The sequence below is a fragment of the Sinocyclocheilus rhinocerous genome, unplaced genomic scaffold, assembly GCF_001515625.1.
Source record: "Sinocyclocheilus rhinocerous isolate Xijiao unplaced genomic scaffold, SAMN03320098_v1.1 scaffold78, whole genome shotgun sequence".
NCBI classification, from domain to species: domain Eukaryota; kingdom Metazoa; phylum Chordata; class Actinopteri; order Cypriniformes; family Cyprinidae; genus Sinocyclocheilus; species Sinocyclocheilus rhinocerous.
Window position 1 is genome coordinate 310,220 of NW_015637122.1, and position 16,228 is coordinate 326,447.

General features: G+C 34.5%; 1 protein-coding gene across 1 annotated transcript in view; it reads left to right on the top strand.

Annotated features, from left to right (window-relative positions):
• Positions 1 to 16,228, top strand: part of LOC107748479 (scm-like with four MBT domains protein 2) — a 50,034-nt gene that overhangs the window by 9,957 nt on the left and 23,849 nt on the right. Inside the window, exons 4-5 of the mRNA XM_016563270.1 lie at positions 2,067 to 2,307; positions 8,218 to 8,238. Of these exons, the coding sequence (XP_016418756.1) occupies positions 2,067 to 2,307; positions 8,218 to 8,238 (262 nt within the window). The remainder of the gene's footprint in view (positions 1 to 2,066; positions 2,308 to 8,217; positions 8,239 to 16,228) is intronic.

Consider the following 16,228-nt stretch of genomic DNA (forward strand, 5'->3'; position numbering starts at 1 on the left):
TAGATTTCAATTACAATACATATTTTTAAAGGCTGTTTTCTGAATGAGTTTTTTTTCCCTACACTGAGCCATAAATCTCCACTTCAGTAGCACTTACACACACCGAACTTTACATTTTTATTCCTGTCTATATCCTGAAGGTTTTTACAGAGGGATTTGTTCATGTATAATTTGCTTGATTATATACAACCTTTTATTCCCCCAAAAATTGTGAAAATGTAGTGTTTTCTCTCCGTTCTAAGCATTTTCTAAGCATTTTCTGAATTATGGAGTGAATTATGGAGTGACAAAAATGAGATACCCAAAATTCCCTCTGTATGTACTAGAAATGTATGCAAATTATGCAATTAGCGCATATTTCATTAAATAATGACTCATTTGCATATTTAAACCTAACATTTTAGAAAACTTGTAATACAAAAAATGTTTGCAATTCTCAATGTAATCAATCAGCTGGGAAGACGATAACTATTAGTTATTTTTTTTACCCTATTCACCTGCAGTGTCTCGCCTTAAGTTGTACAAATTTTTATATTTGTAATTGTAATAATATTTCACAATATTACTGTTTTTACTGTATTTTTGATCTAATAAATGCAGCCTTGGTGAGCATAACTCCTTCAAAAATATTAAATTGCCCCTATAATGCCATTTTTAGCATTCCTAATATTGTTTTGGGAGTCTCCTACAATAGGTTTACATGCATGCAAGGTCAAAAAACGCTTTTGTTTTCTCAAAATATGTATTTACTATCACCTCATTTTCCAACGATTCTCAAACGATTAGTTCGAAGCAGTTCTAAAATGCAGTCTCTCTAAACCCCTCCTTTCCGTGAGCCTGCTCTGCTCTGATTGGTCAGATGGCCCAGTCTGTTGTGATTGGTGTACCGCGTACAGCGCGTGTTGGAAATAATTTGCCCATTGCCATAGTTCCATATTTTGAACGCGTGATAGAAAATATAAACATCTATTGTTTATCATACATACAGGTTGTGATTCAGTGGAGCCAGCTGGTCCAGATAAACTGGGTACTGAGCCATCTTTCAAGAGCAAGCATTTTGTGAATCCCGCGTTGAACTCCCCGAGATTAGAGAAGCAGTCGTCAGTAAAATGAGAGGAACACAAAAATAGGCGGGCATTATGGAAATGTGTTACCCTGTGATGTGTAGCTGTCAAAGAAGTGCGATTCGAATGACTGACGACTCGTTTAGGCTGTTCAGAGTCGATTCTTTCTTTTGGGAGAAAATAACTTTATTTATTGTGCACTTTCGGCTCTAGAAAACATTAACATTCACATACAGCTACATTACACACTGCATGAAAGGAATTTTCGAAATGGCATAATAGGGGCACTTTAAAAAACCTTACAGAGCCCAAACGTTTGAATGCATTTTTTATTGAATTGTTGATGTTGTAAATGGTGTTTTGGCACAAAGTTACTTTGTAAAGGCTAGAAAAAAATAGACAGATTCCAACATGGGCACATTGTGTAACATGTTTCACTTAAAAATCATGAGCAAGGTTAAAAATACAACCCAGAAAACATGAAATACAGGTTAGGTTTGGTGCTGTGTTGGGTTGCTACTTGATGTCTAATGCCAAATAAGGTCCTGAGAATCACACACATTAACAAAATAGGAGGAGTGCAATTTAACGGTAACACTTTACAACAAGGTTCATTAGTTAACATTAATTAACTACTTTAGTTAACATGAACTAAGCATGAACAATACTTCTGCAGCATCAATCGTAGTTAATGTTCATTTCAACATTTATTAATGCATTATTAAAATCAAAAGTTGTGCTGGTTAACATTAGTTAATGCACTGTGAATTAACATGAACTAACCGCGAACGACTGTTTTTTCATTAACTAACATTAACAAAGATGTATAAATACTGTAATACATGTATTGCTCATTGTTCATTCATGTTAGTTAAACTAATGGAACCTTATTGTAGAGGGTTACCCAGTGTTTTGAGACCATCAATAAGCCCATATATTTTTCATGGAAGAATACATCAAATTGACATTATTACATCACACTAATCTGACTTAACCTCACAGGTGGAGCTCAGCCTTCAGAGCAGTTTTCAGCCTGGAATGAAGCTTGAAGTAGCTAATAAGGGCAGTCTGGATACATATTGGGTGGCCATCATTATAACCACATGTGGTCAGTTGCTATTGTTACGCTACTGTGGCTATGGCGACGACCGCAAGGCTGACTTCTGGTGTGACGTCATGACAGCCGAACTTCATCCTGTCGGCTGGTGCGCTCAGAACAACAAAACGCTTCAGCCACCTAAAGGTAAGGCGCAAGTGCACACAAACATAAACCAGCACACCTTCAGAGATGCATGTCTACTCAAACATAGATAAAGCTCATGTTGAAACAGTCCCTCCTGTCTAAACAAATGACATCCACCCACACACACACAGCTTCTTGCTATGTAGCAAGTCCAACTTGTTTGTTCAAATAACCGCACCAAGAGTTTAAATATTTATGCTAATCAAACGAGCAATGCAAAGTTGTTTGAAAATAAACACCTTGTCCAAAATACAATAAAATACAATACAATATTTATTTATAAAGCACATTTAAAAAACAACCGAAGTTGACCAAAGTGCTTTACAGAATAGAATAAAAACATTGAAATAATAATAAATAAAACAAGACTATCAAATTTAAAACACAACAATAATAAAATAACAATTGAACCAATGATCAAGGGGTATTGAAAGCTAGAGAGAACAGATATGTCTTTAGAGCAGACTTAAAAGTAGAAATAGAGGGAGCTAATCTAATGTGAAGAGGAAGACTGTTCCAGAGTTTCGGACCTGCAGCTGCAAAAGTGTGATGATTTTACTACAGTACTGATCTGTTTGTCAAATTTTAAGTTATGATCAAACAGAACGACCAGATTTCTTGCACATTGAGCTTCATATGGGGCCAGAGAGCCACACCCAACATCTAACACACAATTTTCCTTATGCCCAAATAGAATTATTTTGGTTTTATTTTCATTTAAATTTGAGAAAATTGCTTTAAAAGCCAAAGCTTAAGTTCGTCTAAGCAGGCCAACAGTGGTTGTAAGCCATTTTTTATCATAATGCTTTAAAGGAAAATATATCTGAGTATCATCAGCATATAGATGAAAGGATACTTGTTAAAAATGGAATTTGTGAGCATTTGTGAGCACTGTAATGTCTATAACAGCTGGAAAGCCTGAGACAGGATTATTTTCTTCCAAAGCTGGGATTGATTCTTTGGAGCATTCTTTTAAAGCAGGTTATCAGTGTTATCCAACAGACCATATCATTTTTTCATGAACTTTAACCTGGATTTTCAATGTTTGCCCAAAAACGGCAATGGTTAACAGTCAGAACTCTCTATAATAATCCAGCACTTACTATTTTGTGCATGTTTATATTGTTAACACTTTCTATTATTGTATAATTCGCTATTATTGTTAGTAAAAATAAGTTCTTAGTGTAGTATAACATTTCTTATTGTAATCCTGAAAAATGATTTGCTTTAGACAGTCCATGCCCCAAATAAAGTTAGGTAGGGTTAGGGGTATGAAACAAATGAAACTGAAATGGAAACTTAAGAATTGAGAACACAAGTTACACATTTGCTGAAGATGTTTCACTATCCTAAAGAACAGATTCGTTAGAGTAGAATAAAACATAATTAGAGTTAGAAATTAAATTATTGGAAAGTCTGTGGAGTTAATATAAAAATTGTAAAAAACTTATTTGGTAAAGATTAGAAATACAGGACAGGTGTGGGTTTATTGAAATAAATATCTACTGGGCCAGAAATTAATTATCATTTTAAGATAAAAAAATCATTAATATAAATCTATAATTTTTTAAATAACACTCAGTTCAGTTTTTTTATTGAAAAAGATTGTTTATAAAAACAATATTTTCTGTGATTTTCAGGCTTGCGGAAGTCATGGCAAATAACCAAAAAAATGAAAATAAAAAAATCATGAAATTTTCATTGGAAAAATGGAGTGCATAATATTTGTCTTTCTAGTTATGCTCAGATGTACACTATTTTTTGCCACAAGTGCAATTTCTATACAATTTTCAAAAATCCATGTCCAGCAGTCACAAATAAGTGCACTCTAAAAAATGCTGGGTTGTTTCAACCCAACTTTGGGTCAAATATGGACTAACCCAACTTTTAGGTTAAAAATTTAATGTAAAAATTTAACCCAACGGTTGGGTTAGTCCATATTTGACCCAAAGTTGGGTTGAAACAACCCAGCATTTTTTAGAGTGCGGAAAAAATTCAATTCATTGGTCCAAGGTAGCGGCATCTAAACACACGTATATCAGATCTTAGGCTACAGGCCACAGTCATGACTATTTTAGGGTTACAGCATTCCTTGTTGTACTGAGGTATAGCAGAACTTTGCCGTTTGCCTACTGTGCATCCTACAACAGATTTGAGATTTGAACCCTTAAACATGCGGCGTATGACTTCCACCTCTGGGTTGCTGTCAAATATTTGCAATGCTCTCAAATGTATTGTATTTTATCATATCATTTAATCCTACATGCTTTTGACATTAAGACTTAAAGTGTGTCAACAAACAGGTTATAACAGGTAATCATGGAGCCTGGCAGCGTCTTTTTCCTGTCAGAAACATTTGACCTGATCTCCCCCAAGACATCTTTAAATCATACTTTGGTGGATTTACTAATGTTTGACAATTTCAGTATCTTTTTGAAGCACTCCACACTTCATAGAATGGGTATCATTCAATTTTTTTTTTTTTTTTTTTTAAAGAGAAAATAGCTAATTTGTTAAACCTGTCCTGGGAGAATCTGACCATATTTTGTCCATATTAGAAAAGGTTATTTTGGCAGAAAAGTTTTTGAAGGAGAAAGATAATCTGTTGAACAAAGTGTTCTGTTGTCAAATGTATGCCTGAAAGGTCAAGCAGCAATAACAGGCGATGCTGATCCCAATTCTGGCAGGATATTACATTATAATAAAACATATGCAGTGTTTTAACATGTCTGATGCTAGCTGGCTTGGGGACAACACTGAATTTTAATAATTCTTAATATTGCATAATAGTGTTCAGTCACAATACATGGCTTTAAAGTGATAGTTCACCCAAAAATTCAAATTCTGTCACCATTTATTCACCCTCGTGCCGTTAAAATTTTTTTATGACTTTCTTGTCTGGAACATAAAATAAGTTATTTTAAGAATTTTTTTTTCTTCCATTCCATATTCTATAAACTGTCTGATAACCAACATGCATGCAGTTTTAGAATGACATGAGGGTGAGTCAATGCTGACAGAATTTTATTTTATTTTTTCCAAGTGTGCGTCAGTAGCACATTCATATTTTTCTCTCTTAACCTTATACATTTCATATAAACTTGATCTCAGATAGTGATGTGTTGCATTCGGAAATTGTCGCAAGATCATCTTGAAGGGATTTATTTTGCGATAATGACTAGCTGACTGTTTATTTTCTCGCTTTTTACTTGGATGCATATTTTAACAATGAGGAAACTATGCCACTGGTATTTGATTGAAGTATTGGATTTTTTTATTTAAATTTAAAATTGACCTGTTCATTTCATCCATCCGTTATGCATATTAAAGGAACATTCCAGGTTAAATACTCTATGCAATACAGTATGCATAATGTAAAATTAAACTTTATGGAACGCATTTGTGGAATGCTGTCGGTTACTACTGAGAATACTTTCAATTTGACCTCAGTTTGAAAAAAAAATGTACTTAATCTACTGTCAGTGTACACTCTAAAAAAATAATGTATTAGCTCAACAACAACAAACAAATTTACGCAACAGTTTGCATACATTTTTTTGAGTTATGACAACTTAAAAATCATGTTCAACCAACAAACTACATTGAGTTAGAAGAACTTAATTTGTAACAACTAATGGATTTGTGAACCTGGAACCAATTTATATTATCTTTTTTTTTCCCAATTCAAATCCACAGCTATCATAGCACATGCTAAATGTAACTTATGTAGCAGCATGTATAATGAACAAGTAAGAAGTTACTTGTCACTGGCATTAGCGCAGTCATTGCTAATAGAGTCAATGTAGTGTTTACCTTCATGTGGTCTACTCTTCAGCACAACGGTAAACACAAAAACTTAAACATAAAAGAAACTGTTTCAAATGTGAAACATAACAGCATTACACACTAACAGGTCTTTCCCTTCACTAAAAAACACATAAAATAACACTTAATTTCAACATTTATTCTCCTTATCCAGTCCTATGCAAAGCATGCTGGGAGCTAGAAATCCACTACCCAATTTCCAGAAGAGTTATTAAAGAGTTATTTTAACTTAATTTTTTAAAGAAATTCAATCAATGCAGAAATTTGAGTTTAATGGAGTGATCAACATTATTATGTCAACTGAAGTCATCAAAATAATGTTTGCAACTTAAAAGGTTTAATTAAATTATTACATTTTAAGAATGATTGAATTTTAAGAATTTTTAACTTGCAACCATGCATTTATTTAAGTTGTGGTAACAGGCCTCCTGAATCATTTTTTTTTAGAGTGATACAGTTGCCCCTAGTGTTCCACTGTAATATATTTTTGTATATATGTTTTAGTTTTTGTAAAAAATAATTGTAATCTAAATTCCTTAAAATGGTAACACTTTACAATAAGGTTCCATTAGTTAATGTTAGTTAATGTATTAACTAACATGAACAAACAAAGAACAATACATTTATTACAGTATTGATTAATATTTGTTAATGTTAGTTAATGAAAATACAGTTGTTCACGGTTAGTTCATGTTAATTCACAGAGCATTAACTAATGTTAACCAGCACAACTTTTGATTTTAATAATGCATTAGTAAATGTTGAAATTAACACTAGCTAAGATTAATAAATGCTGTAAAAGTATTGTTCATGCTTAGTTTATGTTAACTAAAGTAGTTAACTAATGAACCTTATTGAAGTGTTACCCGTAAAATAGTAATAAACTTAATTTAAGTGTACTTAAGCACTTAAATATTGATTTAAAATTACTAGTTAATAAATAAGCATTAACGTTTACTTTATTTATGGTCATTTATTTTTATTTCTCATTTATTCAAATGCAAAGTTGCTGTTACTGTCAAGCAATCAGTCTGTTTTTTTTTTGTGTGTATGTGTGTTTTCAGAAGAAATAGATCAAATCTGTGTTTGCATTTCTAAGATAAGATGCAGTCTGACACCATCAACAATTGCCAGAAGCTCTGAAGCAGGATTCTGTTTCAAAGAAAGTTCAGTTAGTGGTTGAAATATTCTCCAAAATGGTACTGCAATGCTAAAGAATGCAGGTGTTTCAAAACCCATTGAAAATGGTTTGACTGGTGCGCTTCACATTCCTGTGTTGATGTGTTGAAACAGGAAGTTGGGGCAGAACATACAGCACTCCCTCCCCTTTTTATATAACAGCCAATAGCCTTTAGTTTACATCACAGCCCAGTAAACCACACATAGCCACTTCCTCCACAAAGAAATATAGGTAATGTATTACAATTAGCACCAAAAATAAACCATAATCTGCTATTTGTTATAGGAGGCTGATGGTATTTATAATCTTTTTATCATTTAGAATTAAAAGGGCATTTTCATTCTAGAGATCATTTAATTGAACATTAACATTTTTGGTTTTGTAACAAACATTTAACATTTAATTAATGTTTACACAAGCATATAGATGTTAGCCCCAAAACTAACATACATTGGCTGAAATTTGGTCTTTAAACTGATTAAGGGAAGGTTTTTACATCCCAACACATTTGAATCATTCAGCCAGTGAACAACTGCAACATGTCATACTGTAATTTACGTCATGTGTTTTGACAGGAAAATAACTGATGGTAGAGTTATTTAGCATAAAATCAAATGGTTTATGGAAAACTATTGTCATCATGACCCATTAACATTAGCAAAGTTAATTTCATTGCGTGCCAGAAGATATACGACTAAATTAAATGCAAGTAAATGCCATTAATTAGGTTTTATAGTGTGTACAGAAGCTTAATTTAAAAAATGTGTAGGCACAGCCAGGAATATTGTTTGTTTTACCGTGTTTAATTAGCGCCTAAAGTAATGTTTAATGAGTGTGTGTGAGTGTGTATGTTTAGTCAGTGTGTACTTGTTGGTCATCTTTGTTCCTGTCTGTTTATTTCTCAGATAACGTTTACCTCAGATCAGGTAAGCCAAGCCTACTTCTCTTTCTCTTTCTCTTTCTCTCTCTCTCTCTCTCTCTCTCTGTCCTCTTTTCTCTCAGACCAAGGGCAAAGGTTTGCTTTCAACTTTTTCAAATCAAATAAGCAAAAGCACCATGTTTTCACCATATGATATTGCCGGTTATAGCTAAACCGTTATTTAGAAAGAGTATACGTATGTAGGTGTTTGTAAGGTGTAGTTCACCCCAAAATGAAAATTTGCTGAAAACTCACCGTCAGGCCATCCAAGGTGTAGATGAGTTTGTTTCTTCATTAGAACAGATTTGGATAAATTTAGCATTACAGTATATCAGGTCCTCTGCAGTGAATGGGTGCCATCAGAATGAGAGTCCAAACAGCTGATTAACACATCAATAGACACGACTCGTATTTTGGCCAGAAGCGACAGTTTAAAGTTAAAATGCCTTAACGTTGGATTTGTTTCTTACGAACATGCAGCTTTTCATTTCACAAGATCGGAGTCGTGTGGATTATTGTGAGGTTTTTATCAGCTGTTTGGACTCTCATTGTGACGGCACCCATTCGCTGCCGAGGATTTATTAGTGAACAAGAGATGTAATGCTACAGTTCTCCAAATCTGTTCAGATGAATAAAAAACTCATCTACATCTTTGATGCCCTAAGGGTTAGTTCATTTTAAGCAGATTTCAATTTTTGGGCAAACTATTCCTTTAAGATGATTTTATTTCAAAATGTGTACAGCCCTTGTTTATTTTATACACTGTGAGTGAGTCTAAAAGTCACTAAAATTATTTAAAAAGTTGTATCTTTAAAATTAAGTTGCATAATTATCGCAAGTGAAAAGGTTAAAAAATTATGGGACAGAAATCTCATTTTATCACACCTACATCTGGACAGTCCAACTGTGTCACACTTCCCTTAGATCATTTACATTTAACTGCAAAATTCGGTCATCGTCTACCCACTCTTGGTGTTCTTTCCTTGTGTAACAAAAAATTCAAAGCTGCTCTTTTCCATGCAACAAAAGCCATAATAATCACTAGCTGTCGAATTCTGTTTTGCCTGTATTTTTAAAAGAATTTGAACGTGGTTCTCCTTTCACACTGAACAAAAACTACACTATTATTAGTTCTATTTTTGAAAATAGTTCTTAAATTCAAACTGCTGCAAACCTACAAAATGAGAAATTGTGAAGGATTGAATCCGTGTATCATTCGATCATTCGTTTTTTGATTTAATATTGAAAGTAGAAAAATGATAAAACGGCTCCTTTTTCGTTTTTTGTTTTTTTCCAAACAAAATATGAAATTGATAAAATGGGTTATTAATCCGTACAACTGCAGCAGTGGAGGACTATTATTCTGCTGCGTGATACTGCAGAAGAACTGATGATGGCACGGTTTGATCTTCGGCTGACCAATCAGCAGAAAGAGGCGTTTAATTCCCACCCACGTGTAGAAATCGAATATTCAAGCTGTTTATTAATTTTTCCACCCATGAACGAAAAACGAAAATTTAAGCTGAAAAAGGAGCAGTTTTCTAATTTTTCTACTTTCAATATAAAAAAAAAAAAAAACGAAAAAGCGCCGTTTTCTCATTTTTCTACTTTCATTATTAAATCAAAAAATGAATGATCGAATGATACACGGATTGATCTTCTATAACGACTCATTAGTTTTGTTTGATGAACAAATGCAATGCAAGTTGCAATTCACTCAAATTCTTGACTATCTGTTCTATTTTTCTTTCTTTAATGAGCAAATTCTTATTTTTATTTCAAATTCTCCTTACTATTCTTATTGATTCAGTTGTTATGGTTCACAAAGCCTGTCTCGACTTCTCGACACATTGGTCATATACATACTTTTATGATTATTTTAATGGTGTTTTTATAGTTTTTTAAAAATATATTTTATAGTTTTTTGCTCTAGTCCCAATTCATTGTCCAGTCCCAATAGCTACAGTCCCAATTCATTGTCCAGTACCAAATAGCTCCAGTCCCAATTCATTGTCCAGACTCAATAGCTCCAGTCCCAATTTATTGTCCAGACCCATTAGCTCCAGTCCCAATTCATTGTCCAGACTCAATAGCTCCAGTCCCAATTTATTGTCCAGACCCATTAGCTCCAGTCCCAATTCATTGTCCAGACTCAATAGCTCCAGGCCCAATAGCTCCAGTCCCAATTCATTGTCCAGACCCAATAGCTCCAGTCCCAATTCATTGTCCAGACTCAATAGCTCCAGTCCCAATTCATTGTCCAGTCCCAAATAGCTCCAGTCCCAATTCATTGTCCAGTCCCAATAGCTCAATAGCTCCAGTCCCAATTCATTGTCCAGTCCCAATAGCTCCAGTCCCAATTCATTGTCCAGTCCCAATAGATCCAGTAGATCCAGTTCCAATTCATTGTCCAGTCCCAAATAGCTCCAGTCCCAATTCATTGTCCAGTCCCAATAGATCCAGTCCCAATTCGTTGTCCAGTCCCAATAGCTCCAGTCCCAATTCATTGTCCAGTCCCAATAGCTCCAATAGATCCAGTCCCAATTCATTGTCCAGTCCCAAATAGCTCCAGCCCCAATTCATTGTCCAGTCCCAATAGCTCCAGTCCCAATTCGTTGTCCAGTCCCAATAGCTCCAGTCCCAATTCATTGTCCAGACTCAATAGCTCCAGTCCCAATTTATTGTCCAGACCCATTAGCTCCAGTCCCAATTCATTGTCCAGACTCAATAGCTCCAGTCCCAATTTATTGTCCAGACCCATTAGCTCCAGTCCCAATTCATTGTCCAGACTCAATAGCTCCAGGCCCAATAGCTCCAGTCCCAATTCATTGTCCAGACTCAATAGCTCCAGGCCCAATAGCTCCAGTCCCAATTCATTGTCCAGACTCAATAGCTCCAGGCCCAATAGCTCCAGTCCCAATTCATTGTCCAGTCCCAAATAGCTCCAGCCCCAATTCATTGTCCAGTCCCAATAGCTCCAGTCCCAATTCGTTGTCCATGTATGAAAAAGACCGGATATAGCAACTTTTTTCTTCTTCTTTAATTTCCCCTTTTGTGTTTCATGGAAGAAAGTAAGTTGTACAGGTTTGTAATAACACTAGGGTGAGTAAATGGTGACAGAATTTTCAATTTTTGTGAACTAGTCCTTCAAAACTTTGGTCGATACACGTCGTCTCACATGAACCCAAATCTACACCCATGTCTCAGATGCGTTCTGGGTCTTTTTCTATATTTCTCGTCTCATCTTTCTCAGACATGCTCTTCTTTCTCATAATTGTTTTTCAATCCCTGCAGCATTTTCTGTTTATCTTCCTTCCTTGTTCCTTATGCTTGTTTGCTCAGTTCTGTGAATTAGATTATGTGAGTATGAATGAGAGTGTGTGAGAGGTGTGAACTTTATGGTGGTTTCAGCGTGAGCTTGTGTATTTGCATGCATTTGTGTAGCTGAGACATACAAAGTTAAGGCAACTCCGGAGGTCATATGTAAAGCTACTTAGCCTGGCATGCTTCACTTGGTGCACGTTCATGTTTGCACGTATATCATGCTCTGTGAAACCCATTTTACACCTTCTTTCTGTTTCCGGTGCAAAAACAACTGTTAAATGTAAAACATTATGCATACAGATAAAAACATTTATATATTATTTATATATTATCACCTCTGATAAAAAATGCCAGATAATAAAATGAAATAATACAAATAAGACAAAAAAAATTAATAATAATAAATAAAAATATAACTAAATTAATAAGTAAATATAAAAAATTTAAAATATACTTTTTTAACAAAATAAAAGATAAAGGAAATATTTAAAATACTACAATTTAGGCATCTCAACATTATAATCTACACTATAAAATATGAACCAAGATTTCTTTTTTTTTTTTTTTCTCCGCCGGGAGTTTGATTGACAGGCAATCTGACCAATCATAGTGCAGAATCTGCCATTTTGTCAGACAAACAAACCAGACAGGAGAGTAGATGAACTTAAGTAGACTTTAACTTGAAAAATGATGTGTATTGACATCTTTCCGCAGTTGAAACAAGACACCTTCTGATGTTCATTCATGTTTATTTCGTGCTATAGCTAGTAAAGAGGAAGAGATGATCGGCTCACGTGCTGCTTGAACTGAGAAACTACAGTGACCCATTACGACAAATTAAAGAGCCACAAAACAGTATTTATTGTTTGAATTTATTAAAAATCACAAAATTAAAAAGCTGAGACTTTGTTTCATACCAAAATTAACCTGCTCTGTTGGCGCGTTGTCAGTGTCCTCTTTGTTCCGCAAGGTATTTATCCGCAATGTACGTTAAAGTGACATGGCTTGTCAGATGAAGCAACAGTAACAAAGGGGGGGCGGGTCTTTGCGAAGAGTCAATTGAATATTCAGTATCAACGATGCAATCAATCAATCAATCAATCAATCAATAAAAAACTAATTTTTATTATTGGCTGATTGTGCATCCCTAACAGTGTTATTTTAGTATTATTTAAATACTATTATAGTATTTATTTTTATTTTTAATGAACATTTGAGTTTTTATTTTAATTTTAGAAGTTTTTTTATTTTAATATTAGAAGTTTTTAGTAATTGTTTTGTATATTTTATTGAAATATTTCTATTTTTCTTTATTTTTTTCTGTTTTAGTTTTATTAAAGGGATAGTTCACCCAAAAATGAAAATTTGATGTTTGGAACGATCGGTCTGTGCAAGAAACCGAACAGTATTTATATCGGTTTTTACCTGTGATGCACTGCAATGTCTGAACTGTCCTGAGCGCGTTCGCGTCTTCTTCTTCTGCCGGCGCGTGACACGTCTTCTTCTTGCTTTACTTACGATCGCAGACTTATAAGTGCATTACCGCCACCTATCGTCAATGGTCCATTTGAGAGATAGGTGGCGGTAATGCACTTATAAGTCTGCGATCCGCCGTAAAGCAAGAAGAAGAAGAAGACGCGTCACGCGCCGGCAGAAGAAGAAGACGCGAACGCGCTCAGGACATCAATGTATCGTCACGAGCCGCAGGGTTTAATTTGGTTTTGTTTGTGTATGTTTTTTTTTTACTCTCAAAGCCGTGATTCCCATTCACTTCCATTATAAGACTGACAGACTGCAACGGTTTGAGTTAAAAATCTCAGTTTGTGTTCTACTGAAGAAACAAAGTCACCTACATCTTGGATGCCCTGGGGGTAAGCAGATAAACATCAAATTTTCATTTTTGGGTGAACTATCCCTTTAATTATGATACTTCAACTTAAACATATTCAATTAGATGCCAAGGCAACATTTCTAATTTTCATTGAGTTTTTTCATGTAATATTTATATTTTATTGTATTTTAGCTTTATTTTAACTAATGACAAAATGTTTAATAGTTCTAGTTATAATTAACAATAACACTGATCCCTAAACTCTGCTCATAAATGTAAAGTGCAAATTGGTAAGATATTTCTAAATGTTAATATAAGAAGAATCTCTAAAATTTGTAAATTATATTCCACAATAAAAAAAATAATAGTTGAGTTTTTGTTGACTATTCTGTTTAAATGTTCAAATACCATTTGTTCTCCTTTATTGTTTATAGTCTTTTGTGATAGTTGTGTATGGGTCCTCGGTTTCTCCTGAGTAGTGAAGCTGCCCACTGTTCTTGACAAAAAGCCTCCAGGTCCAATAAGTTCGTTGCTTTCCCAGCATGCTCTGCACATTTCATTTCTTCCCCACAGTGACTTTATGATTTTGAGATTCAGCGTTGGCACTCAGGACAATTGAGGGACTCATACACAACAGTTACAAAAGGCTGCAAGCAGTCATTGATTCTCAAGGAGACGCCACATGATACCAAGAACCGGGCATATGTAAGGTTTTGAAAAAGATCATTTGTGTAAATTCAACTATTTTCTTACGTGCTTAAGAGCTCACTTGCTTCTCACTTCTTGGTTCATTTGACGCGATGGAAGTGTTGACATAAGTCATTTAGCCTGATTTGTGAGCAGGTTCAATTTTGGACAGGTGTTTTGGACAGGTTCTTTAAGAAGAACCACAAAGAGCTGAATTATTCAGACATCACTACTTTAGGGCACTACTAAATAAAAATTACTTTTGCCAACAAAATCTAACAACAAAAATACTACAAATTGCTAACATATTTTAAAGGGATAGTTTACCCAAAAATGAACTTATCTCTCATGATTTACTCACTCTCAAACTATTCCAAACCTGTACTTTATCTATTGAACACAGAAGAAGATATTTTGAAGAATGTTGGTAACTGAAAAGTCGATGGTAGCCATTTTTTTCCATACTATGGAAGTCGATGGCTACCATCAACTGTTCGGTTACCAACATTCTTCAAAATATCTTCATACAGGTTTGGGACAACTTGAGGGTGAGTAAATGATGACAGGATTTTCAATCTCTTTAAGTGAGGTTTTAAGGTTTTATTTGATCAAATTGTCATTTATTTAAATATTTTATTTTATGAGTATTTTAGTACATTTCTCCATTTCCACTGGTGCAAAAATTACCTAACAGAACTTTTAAAAATACAACTGCTTTGGAACAAGAACCCTAGTTGGCATAAACTAAGGAGCATTTTGAAATCTAAACACTGCCATAGGCTTACAGTAATCGGCCAGATTAACCATATGGGCAGTTGGACACGTGCCCGTTTGGGCATCATGTAAGGCAATATAAATATTTTCAATTGTGCAATGGCCAAAGGTGGCCAAAAGGGTTGATTTTGTGTGTTTTTTAAGAAATCAGGAAATAATTGATTTTTTTTCCTTCTGTGGCAGCATGTGTCAATAGAAATTAAGGCCCGTTCACATCAAGAACGATTACTCTAAACTCTAACTATAACAATAACGATATTAGCATCCACACCAACAGATGATAGCTGTTTATTTATAAGTGTGTGCTGCAGTTCTTTCATCTGCTGTGTAGCGAATCAGCTCATGGGAAATATGAATAATTAATCATAACTAGTTATAATTAATTATGAATATTTTAGATCCGCTGTAGATATTTAGCTGACCTCCTTTAAAGCAGGATGGATTCTGATTGGCTGTCAATGTTTTTAGCATTCATCAAATGGAAAAACCGTTCTGAAATTGGTGTGGACTCTGCTGTTCTTTGAAATTTAGATACATTTTTTTAAACTGTCTTTACTATTATTGTTCTTGGTGTGAACGGGCTTTTAATCTGTATTTAACTCCAGTGTAGACTTACAACTGGTATGATATGAATAATACCCGTTTTCTGTATGAATTTAATCAATTATTCATTCATTCATTAAGTTTAATAGCCAATAAGCCTGAAAGAAGCTACTAAACACACACACTCAAGCACACAAGGCTCAAGGTTAATCGCATAAATATGTGTTGAATTTCATTGTCATGAGCTAATGTGATGAAATTATCCCGTTCCACTGAAGAGTGTCGAACACACGGCCTGAGTAGAGTGCTTAGACGCTGGGGGGTTGTTGGCATGGCAACGGCCGCACACACTCCCGTTCTAGCGCTACTTAAGCGATTAGCGTACACACTTGTGCTGCAGAGATTACACACTGAGACACAGCGGCATTCTGCTACAAGCACTTATTCACACATACAATCAAACTCAACTTTTTCTTATTGTAGCTATTTGAGCTGAATTACATCAGTGTTGGTCCTTTAAACCACAACATTTCGGCCAATACTGTGGTGGTTCCCCTTATTTCATAGCCACTTCTGTGATGGTTTTATATAGGCCTAGTGATAGAATATGTTGTCTTTTTGATTTAATAGTGTGGTTTGACACACTAATGTATTTGACCTTAATATATTTCTGTGGTCAGATGTGATCGTCAAATCCCATGCAAGGTCAAAACGACTGCTTGTGTGTGTTTAAATGGAATCAAACTCATTGTTATGTTTGTATTACAAAATGAAAGTTTAAATATTATATACATTAGTAAACCCTAAATATTAATAATCTAAATGTAGTATTTTTTGA